Raw genomic sequence first — 22,755 nt, 5'->3', positions numbered from 1 at the left:
TTAATACAGCTCTAAATCTGGGGGAACAAAATTTTTATGATGGACTTGCCGTGTCAAAAACTGATTCTGACGACATTGAACAAAATACAATTGAACAGTCTAAAAATCCCTACTGGAATTCAGCAAGAAAACACAGAATTACTTCATCTAAATTTAAAAGAGTTTGTTCACGGAAAAAAGATTTTGAAACTTTGGCTGACGCATTATTAAAAAGTAACAAAATTCAAACAGCAGCAATGAAATTTGGACTTGAACACGAACAAGAGGCAGCAGAAGCATACGCCACTATAACAGGAAATAATGTGTTTAAAGCAGGCTTAGTCATCAATCCCTCATGTTTTTATTTGGGAACTTCTCCTGACAGGAAAGTCATAGACCCCAACTCTGTTCCTATGTATGGACTCTTGGAAATTAAATGTCCAAATGCAGATTCCATCACAAATTTAAAATATCTAACTCTTGTGAATAACAGCTACAAACTAAAATCCTCCCATGAATATTATTATCAGATAATGGGTCAAATGGGTCTGACCGGTGCTTTGTGGTGCGATTTGTTCATTTGGTGTAAAGATGACTACCATCTGGAAAGAATTAACTTTGTACCAGGAAAGTGGCAGGAAATAAAACAAAAACTTGACATATTTTACTTCAATTGCTTTTTACCAAAATGTGTTCGATACTGAAAATAACATCTATGATGGATCATAAAAAGAAAAAAAATGTACATGTGAGTACATGCATGCTGTTATTTTTGTTTGGTTGGTTTCTTTGTTTTGTTAATCCAAAAGTTCAAATAAGCTTTTTTCTGATTAAAGAGAGTCTGTCATCTGTTTATTTTAAATGAAGTACCCCATTCTCTCTATACATGTATGTAATGGGGAGATGATTGGGAAAGAATGAAAATTTGGCATCATTATTTTTTTCTACTAAAAACAAAACCCCACTTTAATAGCCATAAGAAGCAAAAGCTTCCTTATATAGTGTAGATTCAAGTTTGTTCAAATCCAAATTTGTTCAAAGCCTTGTCCTTTTCAAAAAAGTTGTCCTTTATGTTACATACAAAAAAAAAAAATAAATGCAACGTAAATCTTAATAAAATTGAAATTGCGTTGATTACCAAATGTAATTATGATAGCATTGCATATACAGTATAATTTAAAAATTCTTGTACTTAAATCAAATTTTAAAATATCTGTATTAGATTTCAAAGTTACCCAAACCTTGATAAAATCTCACTGTATTAATTTTTTTCCAAAAAGATTAATATCACTTGAAAACATATCAATGAAAATTTACAAAAAAAAAATCAATTTCCCAAAGCATGCAAAGGAAAAAAGTGTTGTGCACAAAAAGCCATATTTCTGTTTTGAATATATACAGGTATGTGTACCTTCTCACTTGTACATGTCTGGTATATCAAATATGCAGATGATGTTCATTTACATGCCACACACATAAACTGTATCAAACAATTGAAAATATAACTGTCAAAATAACTTTTCTTTAAAATTTGTCAATAAACAACACACAGACCAAATCTGGTTTACAGTCCCAGCAACAGACAATGGCAGAACATTATCAAAAATATGGTACTCTTTACACCTTCTGATAGCTCTTTCTACATGAATTCTTAGTCTTGCTATTTGCTGAGTTTTAGTAACGTCATCCTTACTAAATTTAACTTTATTTCCTAAAAAAGGAGGAATAATCAAGTGTGCACCAACACTGTCAAGTAAATCTTGGATTAAAAAACCTTTGTCGACCATCACATCATCACCTTGTTCTAATAGATCAAGTATTCCACTTCTTTGTGTTACATCTTTATCAGAAATATTGCCAGTAAATAATCTGCTAACAAAACATACAGCACCATGAGGGGTTATACCAATCAAGCCTTTAAAGGTAGTATGAGACTTGTAATTTGAATATGACTGAGAGTTAAGTACTTTGGCACTTGGAGTCTGCACACGTATTTCTGTACAATCCAAAATAACTCGTGTATTAGGAAAAGTAGTCTTAAAACAATCTGGCATATTCTGTTTAACAATATCTAAATCTGGCCATATGGGTAAACATCCCAAAATACAATACAAGTAATTACTCCAAGTAATAATAATACGACTAACAGTGCTTTGAGACACACAAAAACGTTGTGCTAAATCTTCTTCAAAAAAACCTTGTCTAATTCTACATAAAAACATAAAAAATTGATCTACAATTGACAAAGATTCTTCTCTAAAAGGATTACAAACAATGTTCTTATTTCTCTGAACTTGTGACCACCTGATCATATTTGAGGCTGTTGGCTCAACAACATTATATACAGCACAAAAAATATCATAAGTAGAAAAACCAGTGTAAAAATTTATCAAATTTGGATCTTTGGAAAATCTTTCAATTCCGAACTTCTCTACTTTCTTCTCAAGGTGCTGTACCCTTTCTTCTAGTTTAGAAATGTGTATCTTCATGGCCTGCAATATAGTACATGTATTACACAGTGATATATGCACATGGTTTATCTATTCCAAATTAATGTCAACATTACCACAATATCACAGAGACATTTTCTTCTTTTATTTAAATTTGTATGAGCAACTGTATACAGTATTATTTACATGATGAAACATTAATTATATTATTGAATGCACATCATTGGATGTTTCTTTGATGGAATAGATGCTGCTAAAAAATCTTTACAGGTGGTTTACTTTTAAACAATGTTAACTGATAAGATTTCCATTGTGGTTTTCATAAACAAGAGGCCCATGGATCACCTGAGTAATTTGCTCCATTCTGTTCTTTGACAGATTTCCCCCTTGTACCCTTGTACCGTCTATTGCAAAAACTTGGATACCCTATTATTGCCCCATCCTATCCCCGGGGGTTAGTTTAGAATCTACACTGCTCCAGCTTGATGCTTCCACATATAAGTTTTAGCTTTTCTGACCTAATGGTTCTTGAGAAGATTTTTAAAATTTTTTTCCCTTCATATTTCAATGTAAAACTAGGATCCCCTATTGTGGCCACACCCTACCCTGGGGGGGGGGGGGTGTCATGATTTGATTAATTTAGAATCTACACAAACCCAGGATGCTTCCACATCAGTTTCAGCTTTTCTGGCCCAATGGTTATTGGGAAGATTTATAAATGACCCACCCTATTTTTTTCTTTTCATGATTATCTCCCCTCAGAAGGAGATTTGGCCCTTCAAATTAACAAGAGGCCCATGGGCCTTATAGGTCACCTGAGCATTATGCAACAACTTTCCAGTGATTGAATTTGATTCATGTTTTAAGCCAGATGCTATGGCATTCACAATTTTGAAAGAGGCACCATTGATCATCATAACAATACATTTAGCAGTTGCTTAGTTTGTTTACTTAATGCCCATACCCAGGGTAGGGGAGCAAAAAATGCATTTCAACTAATCAGTAATATTCAGCAATAATCAGTAGTGCCCCTACCACACATGAACCCCTGACCCTTAGGCCTTGATATTTGATTAATACCAAGGAGCAGATTTCAAACCATTCATTCATTTTCAGTATATAAGTAAAGTCCCCCTTCTTCTATGGTACCCCTGACCCTGGGGCCTTGAAATTCACAATTCTGCTGGAAGATTAGGGCCCTTGTCCATCATAACTATATAGGTAGTTCATCTGCTTAATACCCTGGAGCAGAGAAGAAAATTTTCAAAGACTTAATGTATTTTCATTATATAATCAATAGAGCCCCGCCCTGACACCAGAACCCCTGACCCTGGGACTATAAAATATACAATTTTGGAAGAGGCATTCCTGCTCTTCAGAACTATGTACTTAGTTAGTTTATTTAATACCCAGGAGCAGAGAAGAAGATTTTCAAAGAAATAATGCATTTTTACTATATAATCTATATAGCCCCGCCCTAACACCAGAACCCTTGACCCTGGGGCCATAAAATTAACAATTTTGATAGAGGCACTCTTGCTTATCATAAATATGTATTTAGTTGGTTTATTTAATACCCAGGAGCAGAGAAGAAGATTTTCAAAGAAATACTGCATTTTCACTACCTAATTTTTTAGCCCCGCCCTAGCACTAGAACCCCTGACCCCAGGGCCATGAATTTCACAATTTTGGTAGAGGACTCATTGCTTATTACAATCATGCAAACAGTTTGACTGCTTGATGTCCAGGAGTAAAGAAAAAGATTTTTAAAGTATGCATTAATTTTAGTGGTTTTGGCCCCACCCCTCAGGCCCCAGGGGGGCAGGGATCATGAAATTCACAATTTTTGTTCCCCTTTACCCATAGATGCTTTGTGCCAAATTTGGTTGAAATTGGTTCAGTGGTTGCAGAGAAGAAGCTGAAAATGTTCAAATGTTAACGCACGACTCACGATGACGGACGAAAACGGATAGCAATAGGTCACCTGAGTTTACTCAGGTGACCTAAAAATTTAATTTTCCTTTGCCCAAGGATGCTTTGTACCAAGTTTTGTTAAAATTGGCCCTGTGGTTCTTGAAAAGAAGTTGAAAATGTGAAAAGTTAACAGACGGACAGAAGGACGATGGACAACGGGTGATCAGAAAAGCTCACTTGAGTTTTCAGCTCAGGTGTGAGCTAAAGTCAACATGCCCCCAAGATCAAAGGAACTACATGATCTGTGTATTACCTCAAGATCTTCTTCAAGAGATGGTGCTTGGCGACAATAGTCATGCTCTTCAGATGGCATATCTGTTGAAGTATCAATGGCACATGTTGCAGTTGATGATGAATGTTGGTCTGTGTCTAACGAGATTGAGGATGATGTTTTCTGCTTCTTAATAATTGACGTTTCTTCTCTGAAAAGATCAATATGTATCATAATACATGTAAAATATTATACATGGCAATGTTTTGTTTTGATACAGTAGAATTTTGAAAACTCAGCTATATGTTATTGGGACTTAAAAATCTTGCACATTCCTAAACTTTTATGATTCATTTGATCACAAAATGCAATACTTTTTACAAGTCAGTGGTTGCATGCAAGCTTCACTACATACAAAAATGATAAAAGCAAAAGTTTGCGGTCAGACACAATATTGCATGTAGAAATAATTTTCATGACATACTTTTCACTAACATTTACACATCCAGATAATACCATAATCCATTGGTACCAATATAGATTTATCTGGAGAAAAAGTGTCTAAATAAAACAATTTACTTATTTTACTCCAAGACTTCGACCATATTATCCTTTGGGATGATTTGAACTAACATATGAGATGATATGTTAAAGCAATGAATCATTATTTTTTGAAAGAGATATAGTCTCGTAATTGCAACAGTGTGTGCAAACAAATCAAATGTCCCTGTTATGGTGTTTTAAATGCCTTAAATTTCCATATATTTTACATGCAAAATACATGTTTATAAATGTAAATTTTATATATATCTTTAAATTTACTGATTTTATTTTTTTCTATGCATTCCCATTAAGTAAAGCTTGAATCTATAGTACTTTATATCAATACGGTTTCACACAAGCTTCATTTTTTTGTGGCTCCTGTTTTTTGAGAAGATTTTTAAAGGATCCCACAATTTTCATTGACTATTTTCTTAATTATCTCCCCTTGGAGGTAAGAAACTTGGTTTTCCCTCACCCAAGGATTGTACATGCATGTCCCAAGTTTGGTTGAAACTAGCTCAATGAAAGAAAATGTGAATATTATTTGTAATGACAACAAACACCAATGACAGATAATAGACAAATTTGATCACAGGCCTTTAGATCGTTAGAAAAAAAAATAAGGTGTTGAAAAAAAAAAATAAAGGTATGAAACTCTTTTCGTAGGGTACCTTCTTTTCGCCAAAAAAATTCTTTTAAATCAAATGCTTTACAATTTTACTTTCTATCCATATCAATTCAAATATAAACAATCTTCATTACTACCAAAGTTCATCCCGAAATTCCTTATACTTCTTGAGATATTCGAGGTTTTCTCTAATATGATCATATGATATTACTAAGTCACAAACTACATTTTAGCTGTCTAAATGTTTTGAAAATTGAAAGGTATACAATGCATTCCAGAAAATATTTGTTCTACCATGGCTTCACTTACATTCTTAATCAACATGGCGGTGCAGTTGTTGATGCAAATGTCTTCAAATTAATTTTTCGTGAAAGGAATTACAGCGTATTTATGCCTTACACACAAACACACTCACCCCTTTCACACTATCCACTATCCATCTATAGATAATATTAAAAAAGAGAGATAAAAAAAAGATAATAAATGTAAATTCTACTGACTTAACCTTACAATCTGGAGTAAGAAATCAACTTTGAATTGTTGAAAAATTTTGCAAATACTTTGCAACTCTTCGCTGCACTTTAAACATCATCTGTTTACATGTGAATGACCAGGGGCCCAAGCTAATGTTGAGTAAAAGAAAGTAGGTCATTTTTGAAATTGATTTCAGAATATCTCAAAAAATATGGTATATGGAATTTCGGAGTGAGCTTTGGTAGAAATGAAGAATGTTTATCTATGAATAGATTTGAATAGAAAGTAGAATTTTAGAGCATTTGAATAAAAAATATTTTATTAGCAAAATAGGGTACTCAGTGTAAGAGTTCAATACCTTTATTTTTTTTTACACACACAATTGTTTTAAGCGATCGAAAGTGAATTTGATCAGAAAATCTCACTTGAGTTTTCCGTCTGCTCAGTTGAGCCATTACAATGGCACAATAATCAGCCAATAACCTGTAATAAGGATTTAATAAATAAAAAAACTTGATTCTCATCCAATTTTTTTTTTTTTAAATTGAGGCAGGTGGTGGATTTCATTAAAACAAAATTTTCGTTTCTTCTATTATACAGAAATTTTTTAACCTTATCAAATGGTGCAGATTTAAGTGTTATATCCATTGTCAGATATGTATCTTTGTTATACATCTAAAAGTCATACATAGTTATAGAGATCAATTTAAATATGTTTATCTCTTACTACACATCATCTCACATCAGGAATCTTTCACAACTACTGATGATCCTGTTTAATGATCTTAACAGCCGTGAAAATCACACTGACATATGGGGGATAGAGGACGAAAGTTGAATACTGGTTGATTACCGATCCTGATCTGAATTAAGACTAAGAAAACAGATTTTTTTTAATTTGAGATGAGGATGAGAATCTAGTTTTTTTTATTTACTATGGCCTTGCACAGGTATGGTGTGCATTATTCAAGCTGTATTTATTATTTAAATGGTAATATAAGTACCGAACTGTCCATTTTCATGTTCATCATCCCGTAACATGACCAGCTGTACAAACACATGATACGTAAGTGCTTATGCATGTAACTCAGTTTGTGAGCACAGCTGTCCATGCTGTGACATGATGAACATCAAAATTTACAACTCAGTGCTTAAATAATACAAATGCAGCATTCCTTGTTTATCAGAAGCAAAATTAATACTGCAAATTGTATCATGACTTATAAACTCTTACTGAGGAGGTCCTTCCCTCTTCTTGGGTGGTTTACGGCTTGGTGCACTCTTAGTCCATGGAAACATACTTGGTACTGTGCCTTTCTTCAATTTTCTTAGTCCTACAAAGTGTGTAGACATGTTTATTAACCATTATAAAATATTTAATTATCTATTTCCAATTTAAAATATTATTTGTTTGTTGTACTTGACTCCAAATTACAACTTTATTTTTGAACTTTAAATAGAAATTATGTCACCTTGATTTTTCAGAAAGTTTATATATATTTAGAATTGAATATTAATTTTATTGATATAAATTTATTATAAATCTAAATGATCAATGATAACTAAAGTGCATTATTTAAACTTTTAAGTTGATATTAATATAAATTAAAATTCAACAATTTAATAAAGTAACAGCAAAAGAACTCAAACTTTGAAGCTGCTTGTTGCCTTGTACCTGTCAATGTTTTTACAATATCATCTTCCTTAAAATGCTTTGAACACACAAATGTGGACTTTGATATCTGAAAAATATCAATCAAGTTGTAGAACATCTAATTGGGATTCTTATTGTTTCAGTTACAATTTAAAAGTTATACATGTATTAAAAAGTATGTACACTATTTATTATGCTTCTTTTAAAAACATCTATATAATGTTAGGAAGGAATTAATTAATTAACGGATACACAAGGTTTTAACTGCTTACCTTGGCTTTATTAGGCCAATATTGGCCCCTTCACCATTATTGTGGTTCTACACTTTTGCAGAGCAAATTTATGTGTAATATTTGATGGCATTTTTGTTTATACTGATAGATAATTACTTTTACATCGAATTTAACCAAAATATAGCATTTTGCCCTGCAAAAGAGTAGTACCACACTTATTGTGAAGGGGCTATGCAAGGGGTTGCTGGAGAAAAAAAAATTTCAAGTTGGTGCATAAAATAAATCAGGATATTGTAAACAAAAGAATTTTTCTTAGACAAAATTTTATGACAAGTATGTTAAACAGAAAGGAACTGGACATCCTGATTACAAGTGTTGCGTGTAAATTCTCACTAGGGTATTGTCAGAATATTTTATGGCTGGCATTTTATTTTGTTTTGTTGATGCCCATATGACCTATAAATTATAGGCCTGCTCAATTCAATTAAATATTGAACATGTATCATGATATAGTGTATATGATTTAATACTATACAGGCTGCAGATGTTATGAAGAGAGTTGTTTTTTCTGTTGGGAACTAATTAAGCTGCGTGTTGGTTGGAATTAGGCTTGGATTTTCACGTTTATATAGATATTTATCATCCAAAAAAACGTATTATATGACTGGGAAATTTATTAAAAGTTGTTATATCGAAATGCAATCATCTAACTTAAAAGTGTGTAGAGATGTAATGAAGTGCGAGATGATAAGAAACCTCGCTCGCACCTTTAACATGATGGACGTAAACAACACTGGTGAGGCTGATGTGGAATCTATCGCCTCACTGTGATTAATTAAAAGGGTCCTGTATGTCAAAACTCAATGAAATTAAAGGAAAATATAATCAAAATTAAAAATCTGTAACTTTTTAAAGATGTTTCAGTGAGGGATTTTTTTATATCCACAAAATCGATAAACTTTGTGTTGGGCACGTGAAAAACTTACATGGAAGTCGGGGCCTTCGTCTCGCCGTATTTTAATAATCCACTCTTTCCGTACAGATGGATCCTTTGGAAAAGAGTGGAAGGACGTTGCTGTACCCCGACGACTGTCTTCATTACAAAGCGGCACACAACAATAAGCCGCGGAGCCTGTTTTCGCATGGCCGTCCATTTTCAGCGTCTGCTCGCACATGTGCTTTTTGTCAGGTCAGCCTCGTTATCGCTAAGAACTTTAGCGCGTGCGTGAATAGAGTCTATTGAAATAAAACATTTTACAATTTGGTTATCCTAGAGTATATAAAATGCATGTAGTTCCGATTGCGTATTCTAGCGCGCAGTGACAAGGTTTCGCGTGTGTTATTTAAGAAATAATACTGATTTCATGTCACATCCCAATGAAACTCTAAAAAATGATATTTTATTTCTTATATTTATATTTTTTTTATTCTTGTTACAAGAAAAAATAGGCGCTATTTAGACATTGTTATAGAAATGCAACATAACGTAACTACGGCGTCATATGACGTCACAGTCAAGACTTTCTAATAGTCTCGTGCGGTTTGCCAAACTGCATGTCATTGAAAATTGAACGTCAATTTAATTTATATTGTCATATAAGGAAAGACCTTAGCAAATGTAAATACAGAAATTTGAATGTCGTGGATTTCTAATGGATTTCATAAGGAAAATAACACTGAATGTAAATATTGCATTATGAGGTGTAATGTTTCCCTGAGTTACAAAAAAAATTACGAAAACGGATTTTGTTTTCCTTTTAAAACTGAAATACTGCTAATAAGGCTTTATACATAAACGATCAATATATAACCCTTCTCTACCGCCTTGATTGACGGAAGATATTTATACCTTAAAACCGAAAGTGAATTTTGATTCAATAAGGAAGTCGTTTTCTGAAAAAAAAGTAAAGCCTAGCAGGTAAGGTTGTGTTGAACATTGTCTTATTAACATTTTAATACATCTATCTCGTTTGTTTGGTTTAATCTGGTTTTAAAATACAGTCTTTTATTTCTGACACCTGACATAATATTAGTGACATAATATTTAATTTAAAATTTAAACGATACTTGCCAAGAAAAATTTAATTGTGATTCTCCGAATGAGATAGGGGAGGTGAGATTGCAAAATTGTTCACAGAATTCAACATTTAAGGGTGTTGTAGCCAGAAAACAAAACTCTCTATACTGTAATGTGTGGGTGGGGGTCAGTGGCACCTGATCTCTTATATTGACGTATATTTCGGATAATTGCAATCAAACGTCTACTTGGTAAGTACCGTTTAATTCTTAAATTCTCCATCAACATACGACAGTATCGAGATCACGTGGAAGATTTAAAGCGTGACCATAACACTTTACTAATTAATAAATTAATTAAGCAAAATGTCTTAACATTGCAAAACTGTCGACAAATTGTGAAGATTACCAATTACTGCAATCAATTGTGGAAACATGATAAGTTCTATTATCCCTGATTGTGGAATATTGTGATAAAACTTACAGTCCAGAATTATCGCACTTAACAGTTATGTTATAAAACTTGTAAAATATTCCAGAATTAGACTATCCTGCAGCATTCATGGTGACGACGGTCCCATAGATTTTGCGTCAGTAGTTGCAGTAGAGTGTATGCTTCAAACACTATTTTTTTTTATCAATGCTAACTTCTGTCAACACTTTTTTGATCCAGCGGGCTATGGTTTGGCTGGTTACAGCATTCTAGGGTTTTTTAATCATTATTAATAATTTTGTTACATCTTCCCTAATTCCGCCCTTTCAATAAGTGCACCTCGCGTACGAGATTTTATTGCCTTTTATATGAACCTTAATCATGATGCTCTTCTGACTATTCTGTAGACTTCACTTGTGTAAAGAAGAAAAAAAATGAACTCCGTAAATTATGTAATTGTACAATTTAAATATCATTTCAAATTCACCGGAAATGTTTCGCACTAATTCACTATCTAACAGGAGTCGAAAGATATACTATAAAAGTCACAAAACAAAGTTAAATACACAGAAATAATAGAGCGTAAAATTTTACATCTGATGGAATCTAGGTCAAACTTCGCACTGAGTTCTTGGAATCACTTTGCAATCTCCGGAAGAGCTTAACATGGATCCTGTTTGTGTTTAAAAAACATGAAGTTAATAATTTAGAAGTACATGTAATTTATGCATATTAATATTCGGCGATACGAATTTTAAAAAAAAAACATGAAGGTAATAATTTAGAAGTACATGAAATTTATGCATATTAATATTCGGCGATACGGATTTGTTTATTTATTTGTTGAAAAAAATATTACAATTAATGCTTTATTTTTATCAGCAATTTTTATCAGCAATTGGTTTTATGACAGGTAAAAAGAATAATGCAAGCCCAGGTTTTTTCTGCTGTTGTGAATCTAGTGAAAATAGCAAAAACAATTAATTATGGACAGAAGTATATAACTGATCTGAAATATGTAAATAAAGGAAGGCTAATTGTTTCTGTTGAAAACACAAAAGGCACAGATCCTTCTTGCATATTAAAAGATGATTCCATTCTATTTCTCTCTACTCATGGGTCCTGTTTGTGTTATACAAATGACGAGTTTTGTGAAATATTCATTTTTTGGAATACATGTGAGAGATCATTGATGGAATGTCGTATGGAAAAAGATAACAGTTACTATGACAGATATCCTTTGCCAGGTGAACCATATAATCCTAATACATTCCACAGATTTTGGCCTTTGCCAGATGAACTAACTGGTGGATACACACCAAATGGATCAGCGATGTGCAAATCGGGGGCCATTTTGGTTTGTCTCTGGAACCATCAGGTGCATAAGCGTTCACTAGGAAAGTACTTAAGTTATCTCTTGGTGGAGTTAAGCTCTTTGAAATGGAAACCGACAAAAATCGGCCCCTTTTCATATGCCCCACCTATATAACAGAAAACGGAAATGAAGACATCTGCGTTTCTGATGTGAACGTTGTGGTCGTCACGGATGCGGGAGGCTTTCTGAGATTTCGTTACACAGGAACACAAAGTGATCCACAATTTGATCCATACGGCATCTGTTGTGATTCCAAGAATAACATCATTGTAGCGGACATGGTGAAGAATAGAATTCACATGATCAAAACGTAGAGCTTCTTTACTTTATTCAGTATCAAGACATGCACATGCAACGTGCTCTCTGTATAAATAAACATAATATCTTGTATGTGGGGGAATGGTTGTCTGAAGAAATTAAAGTCCTCTCACTTCAATGATTTGGAATAATTCCATCCGCGGCACTTATTGATTGGTTGATTTTTTAAAATATTTTTTATCAATGTTAATGTAAGATACTATAATAAATGTATAAATCTAATGTTTTGAATCAATTCAGGCGATTGAGGAGTGATTTTGTGCACCTTTCATATGTAAAATCATAAATATATTCACTGTATGTTTGTATTATTATAACCTTTCCAATAAAATTCCTAAAATGTTTAACAGTATTTATTTTATTTCTAAATTTATAAATGGACAAAAAATTTTGTTTGGAACATTTTACTTTTATTAAGTATAATTTTACTGTAAAGGAATCTTTTCGTACAAATAAAAAATATAGTTTTCGCAAGGGCATATTGATTTCTGTGTTAAAATATAATTCTTTCAAGATTACAAGTTCTGTAGTTTGATTTCCGTGCGACTTTTAGAAAGATTTTCTAAATAACGTGAGGCAATCTGGTGAAATACTTGTTTAGGGTCTTTCAAACGACAATTCTCGAGGATCCAAATAAATGGGAAATGGCAAACTGCTTAGCTCTAACTGACCACCCATTTACTTCATGTAAAAAAGCATTAGGGTTTGTAGCATTGCTGGCAAAGTACATATTTCTTAGGTAAACTACAATTGCTGCTGAGGCCATTACTATCTATACACCATTATGAGATTTTCAAGGCAAAAAAAAGCCTAACTGTTGGCGATGACGCGTTTATATCCATATACTTATGCAAGGTATTGCCTCATGTTAACCTCTGGCTTTAATAATTTCAGTAGAAGGTTTAACTACATGATACTTATCCACTTTCTAAATACATTGGATTTTTAGTCAGCGTACAGACGCGAACCCCGTACAACTGGGTAAATCCCATCAATGCTATCTTCTTATTAAAATAATTATTAAAATCCCCGCTTTCATAAGCAATTGCAAAACCATCTTTATTCTTCGAAGAAACAAGGACTCTAGTTTCTAGCTTATATTATAGAATGATTAGACTAAGAATAGTGCCTCCGTAGAACTTCGTGCCGATAAAGTTGATAATAGTTAATTCCCTATTTTACGCGAGTACAAAACATCTCGGAATGGTTTTAGATGGCAAAAGATGAGAAATAAATGCTGTTTTCTTGTTAAAATACATTTGACATATTGCTGACAAAGTTCTTGCACAATAAAAATCGAATCATTATGACCCTTCTCGGCTGCCATTATATAGGTATAATATTTTACATTCTACAGTACATTTAAAATGAAGGTGAAGTTTTGTACACAGGAAGGGCGTTTCTGTGACAAAAAGATCATAACAGTTAAAGGTCTTCTGAACAATATGATATATATAGGAACTCAAATGATTTGAAGTTGGATATGATTTTTATCCAACGAGTTGTGTGGTTTTTATCCCCGAGCATTGGGGAAGGGATAAAAACACACAACGAATTGGATAAAAATCATATTTACATGAAACTGCAAATCATGTGAGATTCTTTTTATCCCATGTTTTTACACGACAAATAATGTTTAACACTGCTTTTATATAGGACTCCAATTCATTTTACCTCAATACTCTTACGCAAAACCCATTGTGTGACGACACAGCTGTGTGATACGAAAACGAGTTAGAAAAAAAAATTACGAAAACAGATTATGTTTTCCTTTTAAAACTGAAATAGTGCTGATAAGGCTTTATACAGAAACGATCAATATATAACCCTTCTTTACCGCCTTGATTGATGGACGATATTTATACCTTAAAACCTAAAGTGAATTTTGATTCAATAAAGAAGTCGTTTTCTGAGAAAAGTTAAGCCTAGCAGGTAAGGTTGTGTTGAACATTGTCTTATTAACATTTTAATACATCTATCTCGTTTGTTTAGTCAAATCTGGTTTAAAAATACAGTCTTTTAATTCTGACACCTGACATAATATTAGTGACAGAATATTTATTTTAAAATTTAAACGATACTTGCCAAGAAAAATTTTATTGTGATTCACCGAATGAGATAGGGGAGGTGAGATTGCAGAAAAGTTCACAGAATTCAACATTTAAGGGTGTTGTAGCCACAAAAGAAAACTCTCTATACTGTAATGTGTGGGTGGGGGTCAGTGGCACCTTATCTCTTATATTGACGTATATTTCGGATAATTGCAATCAAACGTCTACTTGGTTAGTATCGTTTAATTCTTAAATTCTCCATCAACATAAGACAGTTTCGAGATCACGTGGAAGATTTAAAACGTGGCCATAACACTTTACTAATTAATAAATTAATAAAGCAAAATGTCTTAACATTGAAAAAACTATCGACAAATTGTGAAGATTACCAATTACTGCAATCAATTGTCGAAACATGTTAAGTTCTATTATCCCTGATTGTGAAATATTGTGATAAAACTTACAGTCCAAAATTATCGCAATTAACAGTTATGTTGTAAAATTTTCTAAAATATTCCAAAATTAGACTATCCTGCAGCATTCATGATGAGGACGGTCCCATAGATTTTGCGTCAGTAGTTGAAGTAGAGGGTGTGCTTTATGCACTAATTTTTTTTTATCAATGCTAACTTCTCTCATCACTTTTTTGATCAAGCTATGGATTGACTGGTTACAGCATTCTGGGATTTTCTAATTATTAATAATAATTTTGATACATCTTCCCTTATATCTGCCGTTTCGATAAGTGCATCTCGCGTACGAGATTTAATTGCCTTTTATGTGAACCTTAATCATGATGCTTTTTTGACCATTCTGTAGACTTCATTTGTGTAAAGAAGAACAAAAAATTTGAACTCCGTAATTTATGTAATTGTACAATTAAAATATCATTTCAAATTTACCGGAAATGTTCCGCACTGATTCACTGTCTAACAGGAGTCGAAAGATATACTATAAAAGTCACAAAACAAAGTTAAATACACGGAAATAATAGAGCGTAAAATTTTACATCTGATGGAATCTAGGTCAAACTTCGCATTGAGTTCTTGGAATCACTTTGCAATCTCCGTAACAGCTTAACATGGATCCTGTTTGTGTTTAAAAAACATGAAGTTAATAATTTAGAAGTACATGTAATTTATGCATATTAATATTCGGCGATACGAATTTTTAAAAAAAACATGAAGTTAATAATTTAGAAGTACATGAAATTTATGCATATTAATATTCGGCGATACGGATTTGTTTATTTATTTGTTGAAAAAAATATTACAATTAATGCTTTATTTTTATCAGCAATTTTTATCAGTAATTGGTTTTATGACAAGTAAAAAGATTAATGCAAGCCCAGGTTTTTTCTGCTGTTGTGAATCGAGTGAAAATAGCAAAAACAATTAATTATGGACAGAAGTATATAACTGATCTCAAATATGTAAATAAAGGAAGGCTAATTGTTTCTGTTGAAAACACAATCCTTCTTGCATATTAAGAGATGATTCCATTCCATTTCTCTCTACTCATGGGTCCTGTTTGTGTTTTACAAATGACGACTTTTGTGAAGTATTCATTTTTTGGAATACATGTGAGAGATCATTGATGGAATGTCGTATGGACAAAGATAACTATGACAGATATCCTTTGCCAGGTGAAACATATAATCCTAATACATTCTACAGATTTTGGCCTTTGCCAGATGAACTAACTGGTGGATACACACCAAATGGATCAGCGATGTGCAAATCGGGGACCATTTTGGTTTGTCTCTGGAACTATCAGGTGCATAAGCGTTCACTAGGTAATGTACTTAAGTTATCTCTTGGTGGTGTTAAGCTCTTTGACAAGGAAACGGACAAAAATCGACCCCTTTTCATATGCCCCACCTATATAACAGAAAACGGAAATGAAGACATCTGCGTTTCTGATGTGAACGCTGTGGTCGTCACGGATGCAGGAGGCTTTCTGAGATTTCGTTACACAGGAACACAAAGTGATCCACAATTTGATCCATACGGCATCTGCTGTGATTCCAAGAATAACATTATTGTTGCGGACATGGTGAAGAATAGAATTCACATGATTGATCAAAACGGAGAGCTTCTTCACTTTATTCAGTATCAAGGCATGCACATGCCACGTGCTCTCTGTATAAATAAACATAATATCTTGTATGTGGGAGAATGGTTGTCTGAAGAAATTAAAGTCCTCTCACTTCAATGATTTGGAATAAGTCCATCCGCGGCACTTATTGATTGGTTGATTTTTTTTTTATTTTTTCAATGTTAATGTAAGATACTATAATAAATGTATAAATCTAATATTTTGAATTAATTCAGACGATTGAAGAGTGATTTTGTGCACCTTTCATATGTAATATCACAAATATATTCACTGTTTGTATTATTATAACCTTTCCAATAAAATTCCTTAATTGTTTAACAGTATTTACTTTATTTTTTTTTAATATATAAATGGACAAAATATTTTGTTTGGAACATTTTACTTTTATAAAGTATAATTTTACTGTAAAGGAATCTTTTCATACAAATATAAATATAGTTTTCTCAAAGGCACGTTGATTTCTGTATTAAAATATAATTCTGTCATGATTACAAGTTCTTTAACATGATTTCTGTGCGACTCTTAGAAAGATTTTCTAAATAAAGTGAGGCAATCTGGTGAAATAGTTGTTTAGGGTCTTTCAAACGACAATTCTCGAGGATCTAAAATAAATGGAAAATGGCAAATGTCATATTTATTTCCATAGATCAATCAATTAAAAATAATTTATATATGGATGTGCATAGAGTTATATGTATAGAACAATTATATACCCGGTATATATCAACTCTTTTTAATTATGTTACAACTTTAGAAAAAAAAAATATTTAATTTAATTTTTTTTCTTCTTAAAATGAACTTCAAGGTTCAGCATACGTGAAAATTAAGTACGGAATTCTTTACGAGTTCTATACATATTAATACATATCTATACATAATGCCAAGGACATCGGTGGGATGATGTTTTTTCTTCCTTTCATTTCCCCCATCACCGCTGTAGTGTAGATTTATCTTTAAATTGAAACCGAGAAATGATTGCTGATGTTGATAGCTAAAATATAATTATATACGTGCGTTAAGTACTTCAAAAGTCATTCAAAATTAATTAATTTTAGCAGCCAATCAAGAACTAAAGCTAACAGGCTCCGTCCACTTCATTTGCATACCGTTTCTCAAAGCGTACCGTTCACAAAACGAACCATTCTGTGCAAGAAACGAAACGTACCGTCCACAAAGCGTACTGTTCCGTGCACAAATCGAACCGTTCTGGGCACAAAGCGAATCGTTCCTTGCACAAAGCGTACCGTACCGTTCACAAAGCGAACCGTTCTGTGCTCAAAGCGTACCGTACCGTTCACAAAACTATCTATTCCGTTCAAAAAAACGTACCGTTCCGTGCACAAAGCGTACCGAACCGTACCGTTCAATTGGTGTAGTAGCACGGATTAGGGTCCTACAAATACCAAATTTGTCAGATTTATTTCACTTTAATTAAAATAAAATAAAGAGAGAGAGAGAGAGAGAGAGAGATTTTTTTCGAGAAAAAGAGAATATCCGAGTTTCAAATTATTTTGCGTCTTATTGTTTCGATTCAAAGAAGAAGTCTCAATAAGGCATTATCTGTGATCACCGGTTACTTGTCAAATTTTAAACTTTCATTAAGACACTTAAAAAGTAAAATTTATTTTGTCTGTACTATTTGTGCCAACGTTTAAAAATATAAAATAATTGCAATAGACAACACGCCAAGCCATGTTTTGAAGGTGGGGTCCTTTGATTTTCATAAATATGAAAAGAAATTTGTGACAGGTACCCACTTCACAGCTTTCGTAAACATCGAGCGCAGATTTGTTCAAAGTCGAGATCAAAATATAATGTGTATATTATATTTATACAATAAGGATATGGAAATAACGAACAGTATTCAATCTCAACGTCCATTAAACAAATATATTGATTGATTGATTGTATATTGTTTAACGTCCCTCTTAAGAATTTTTCACTCATATGGAGACGTCACCGATGCCGGTGAAGGGCTTCAAATTTAGACCTATACTCGGCACTCAGGGCCATTGAGCAGTGAGGGTTCTTTATCGTGCCAACGCCTACCGTGACACGGGACCTACGTTTTTAAGGTCATATCCGAAAGACCCGTGACTTTCACTTCTAGTGCCGAGCGCTTGGCGAAGGAACAGTCACTACCTTTGTTTACGTCTTAGGTATGACGCGGCGCCGCGATCGAGAATCGAACCCGGGCCTCCCGATCACGAAGCGAACGCTCTACCACTAGGCTACCGTGACCGGTTTAAACAAATATACAAAATAAGAGCAGAGCAAACACGGACCTCCGAAACATCAGAGGTGGGATCAGGTGCCATGGAGGAGTGAGCATCCCCTGCCGACCGGTCACACCCGCCGTGTGCTCGTTGTCATAATCAGGAAATAACGGAAAAAAATCCGTGGTCAATTCAGTGTATAAAAAGTGATGTGAAAATATTTTTGTTGAACAACCTTGCGCTGTATGTTTTCTAGGAAAAAGTATCATGATTTTGAATCTGTTCGGTGAGTACATTTACATAGGATTAACCTCTTGTTGACCTGCTAAGAATAGATAATATGTCACGTGATTCCATACCGACACAGGTAAATACCTCTGGAAAGCGTGTTTTTTTTTTTTTCTGTAAGAAGCGACACATGTAGCTCGTATTGGAAAAGTGCAGTCACCAGCTTTAATCTTTTTTTTTTAAAAAATCAAAACAAAGTTCTTTATAGACTACCTCTTATGTTAAACTTTGATGATTTTCCGGGACATATTTTTAATTCTCATGAATGTAATCGCAATTTTCCTGGGATTGCATTCAACACACATCAAAATACGAGTAGATAGATGTAAACATAATTACACATTTAATCAATAGAAACAAACATGCACAAAATGCCAAAGACGTAACAATTTCTTCTCATTTATCCAGTCTAAACAAATGCACTATACTGACAACTTCAATATTCATAGCAATCTTACACTCTTGCCACGTTTTTGGAAGCATACAAACTCGGAAAAACTTCAAATGTATTAATGCAACGAAAAACATTACTATTGAGTTTGAATTTCATTTACCAATCTTGTGATATTTATTATAATAAGAGAAAATCCTTGTGAAGTATAATAAATTCCCCGTAATGATTTGCTATACATTTGACTTTATGACATTCAATTTAATGACAAAATCGACAATACTGCATACCTGTATTTTTTTCTACTGCACAATCAGGCTGATATTTCTCATAGCAGGCATAAATAATAATTATGTTTCTATTATTCCAGCAACTGTTTTTGAAGTGTTTATATACATGTTTATATTACAAGTATTTGTACAAGTCATGTATTAATCAATAATCGATAAGTAAATCAGAATATTCAATGCAGAATTTAGAATGAAATTAAGAAATAGATATACATGTCAGGCAGGTAGTATCAGGGGTTGGATGGGTGAGAAAAATCTTGAGGTTTTCATCCCCCCCCCCCCCCACAAAAAAACTTTTTTTACGCTGTTGCGATACGAATGAACACACATTAATCTTAATGTTTAATTTTTCAAATCAAAATGAGTAATAGTTAGACTCCCACTCCCAAATAATCACTTTTTCAAGTTTGGGAGGGTTTCCTCTTTTACTTTTGCTTTATCAAACTTTTATTTGGGTATCTATATTCTTGTTAAAAAGTTGTTTATATTTTTTCTTAGCTGCCCCTTTGCAAAGGAAAGGAGGTAAATTATTATTTGATCGCTCGTACTTTTTCATCATATTAAAGAAAATAAATAAAGTGGTTAAAATATTTTGACATTTTATTCAACAATGATAGATAAAACAAAATTAACGTGATTTTGGGATATTCAAAACTCTGACCAACTATACATCAAAAACAAAAAGAAGACCCCTCACTCACACCAAGTTAAGAAGAATACGAATAATGCAAAATAAAATTCAAGCTTATTGAAGATTATTTTGACCCATCGTTTACTACATGTAGTATTGTTTATCATTTCTTATTTCACGCTACAGCTCACCATGTCATCCTTTATATAGTACCTAATTTAAATGTCTCCGCCCATTTGTATGTAATAGAGAAACCGCACTCTGTTCGAAAGAAAATGTTCCGGAATTTCTACGTGCGGTAGGTGTCGAATATTGGCCTATATTTCTTAATGCTTAAAGTGATTAATGATGATTCTACAATATTTCAATCAGAAATACTATGTTATACACCATGCAAATAAAAATAATACCATATCCTCAAGTATATTCTGTAAAATAAGGGCGAAAAAAGGGACCAAGCTACTATACTTAAGTGGAAAACTCCTTTGTTCAGTCTGCCTGTACAGTCAAATTAAGTCTTTTATATAATCATTATCAGAAACATCTTCAAAATTATTGAGGGAGAAAATATTGTTGAACCAAAAAGTTCAACTGTAGATCCGTGTAATCCTGATTATTGAACAAAAGGAAAGCGATTTAAGGGACTTTGATCTAAAGAAAAATTTACAAGAAACTTGGACGACTATACAAGATTTTCAATTTAGGATCCGATGAGGTATAATAAATAAATGTCGTTCAACAAAAAATGGTAAACTTTGAATTACGCTGAAATAAATAATAAAATAGATCATGTATGAATATATTCTTTTACTGATGGAACCAATTTATAGAATTTCCGTATGAGTAGAAATTTTATTGAGGATTTAATTTTGGCATTATTAGCGAGGCTGTTTAGAACGCTTAAATTAAATATCTCTAAAAATAAATTGCGTGTTATTTGTACAAGCTTCTTTAATGGGCATTTTAAAATCGCTAAAAATTACTACTCGCTGAAAATAAAATCTAGTTTTTAAATAAAAATCGCTAAATTTGCGTCCCACAAAAATCACATTGTTAAAGCTATCAGAATATAAAGGTAATCAAAATTAGCCCCCTCCCAACACCACGCCCCCGTTTACTTTTTATTTAAACTTTTATTTTGTGTGTATATACCTGGTATCTTTCCCTAATAAAAGTATATGTATTAGTTATTTTTTAATCTATACCTGTGCCACGTGCTATGTATATTTTGACTTGCATTAGGAAAATTGGCCTTATATATGGACTTTATTATTGAATTCTGTTCGTTATCTTCATATCCTTATACTAAATATATTTAGAACAAAAATCGAAATTCATTAATGTTGATGCATTTTTTTTTATTTGAAGGTTGTTGCAATAATACAAAAAAAAAGCCAGTGATGCAAGCTCAGGTTTTGTCTGCCATTGTGAATCGAGTAAAAATAGTGAGGACAATAAAATACCGACAGAAGTATATAATCGATCTGAAACATGCAGGCGCAGGAAGGGTGTGCGTTTCTGTTTTAAACACAAAAAGCGATGATTCCTCTTATGAGCTAAGAAATGGCCCAATACATATCTACTCTACTTTTGGGTCCTGTTTCTGTTTTATCAGTTTAACCAATTTCGTTCTTTGGGATGCATCTAACAGATCATGGGCGGGTTCTTATTCTTCATGGCCTACGCTACATGTAGATGAACTATCCAGTGGATACACACCAAATGGGATTACAGCGTGTAAATCAGGTGCCTTTTTAGTTAGTTTCTGGAACCAGCAGGTACATGACCGCTCACTAGGTAAAGTTCTCAAGTTATCAAAGAAAGGTCGTAAGCAATTCGAAATAGGCACAGACAAAAATCGTCCCCTTTTTATCTGCCCGTCCTACATAACAGAAAACGGCAATGGAGACATCTGCGTTTCTGATGTGAATGCCGTGGTCGTCACGGACGCCGGGGGCTTTCTCAGATTCCGTTACACAGGAGCACAAAGTGACCCTCAGTTTGATCCATACGGCATCTGTTGTGATTCCAAGAATAACATCATTGTAGCGGACATGGTGAGAAACAGAATTCACTCGATTGATGAAAATGGTGAACTGCTTCACTACATTCAGTATAAAGACATGAACATGCCACGAGCTCTCTGTATAGACGAGCATGACAACCTGTATGTCGGGGAATGGTTGTCTGAAAAAATCAAAGTACTTTCACTACAATGACTTAAAAATTATTTTATCCATAAAAGACTTCTTTTTAACATTTTTTTCATATTATGTGATCGTATTGTATTGTACAATTGGATAAATATATAATATTATGTGCTTAATATTTTTAAAGTTCATTTTAATAATTAAGCATTTTTCTGTATATAAGTTGTAATGTAAAAATTTGTTAAACATTTCAAAGAAGCGCCTTAGAGTTGTATTTTTTCGTTTCAATAAATTGTCATTTGATTTTCTTCAGAATAAATTGTCGCTACAGA

The 22,755-nt window shown here is 33.0% G+C and overlaps 3 protein-coding genes and 1 pseudogene across 3 annotated transcripts; 3 read left to right on the top strand and 1 right to left on the bottom strand.

The window, feature by feature from the left end:
* Window positions 1-1,154: 1,154 nt before the first annotated feature.
* On the bottom strand, window positions 1,155-9,311 carry LOC134245561 (uncharacterized). The gene is made up of 5 exons (XM_062727838.1): window positions 9,133-9,311; window positions 7,935-8,001; window positions 7,494-7,593; window positions 4,657-4,825; window positions 1,155-2,471 (listed from the first exon to the last, which is right to left on the bottom strand). The coding sequence occupies exons 1-5, from the start codon at window positions 9,298-9,300 to the stop codon at window positions 1,488-1,490; spliced, it is 1,488 nt and encodes a 495-aa protein (XP_062583822.1). The 5' UTR covers window positions 9,301-9,311; the 3' UTR covers window positions 1,155-1,487.
* Window positions 9,312-10,291: 980 nt separating this feature from the next.
* LOC134245560 (uncharacterized) lies at window positions 10,292-12,482 on the top strand (annotated as a pseudogene).
* Window positions 12,483-15,668: 3,186 nt separating this feature from the next.
* On the top strand, window positions 15,669-16,731 carry LOC134245559 (protein lin-41-like). Its single transcript, XM_062727837.1, has one exon. It carries the CDS (start codon window positions 15,936-15,938, stop codon window positions 16,554-16,556), a length of 621 nt encoding a protein of 206 aa, XP_062583821.1. The 5' UTR covers window positions 15,669-15,935; the 3' UTR covers window positions 16,557-16,731.
* A 4,916-nt stretch (window positions 16,732-21,647) lies between these two features.
* On the top strand, window positions 21,648-22,677 carry LOC134245558 (uncharacterized). Its single transcript, XM_062727836.1, has one exon. It carries the CDS (start codon window positions 21,674-21,676, stop codon window positions 22,490-22,492), a length of 819 nt encoding a protein of 272 aa, XP_062583820.1. The 5' UTR covers window positions 21,648-21,673; the 3' UTR covers window positions 22,493-22,677.
* Window positions 22,678-22,755: the final 78 nt, after the last annotated feature.

This window comes from Saccostrea cucullata, unplaced genomic scaffold (assembly GCF_032062105.1).
Source record: "Saccostrea cucullata isolate Sc308-1 unplaced genomic scaffold, CSIRO_AGI_Scuc_v1 ctg2298, whole genome shotgun sequence".
In the NCBI taxonomy this organism is placed as follows: domain Eukaryota; kingdom Metazoa; phylum Mollusca; class Bivalvia; order Ostreida; family Ostreidae; genus Saccostrea; species Saccostrea cuccullata.
Note: the sequence above shows the minus strand (reverse complement) of the source record. Positions and strands in the feature narration are given on the sequence as shown.

Bases quoted from the DNA above. Each gene is read 5' to 3' on its own strand.
- LOC134245561 (XM_062727838.1), bottom strand. From the start codon at position 9,300: ATGGACGGCCATGCGAAAACAGGCTCCGCGGCTTATTGTTGTGTGCCG. The intron at 7,594-7,934 runs GTACAAGGCAAC...CACACTTTGTAG, and splicing joins TATTGTAAAAACATTGACAG to GACTAAGAAAATTGAAGAAA. The intron at 2,472-4,656 runs GTAATACACAGA...ACTATATTGCAG, and splicing joins CTCTTGAAGAAGATCTTGAG to GCCATGAAGATACACATTTC.
- LOC134245559 (XM_062727837.1), top strand. From the start codon at position 15,936: ATGGAATGTCGTATGGACAAAGATAACTATGACAGATATCCTTTGCCA.
- LOC134245558 (XM_062727836.1), top strand. From the start codon at position 21,674: ATGCAAGCTCAGGTTTTGTCTGCCATTGTGAATCGAGTAAAAATAGTG.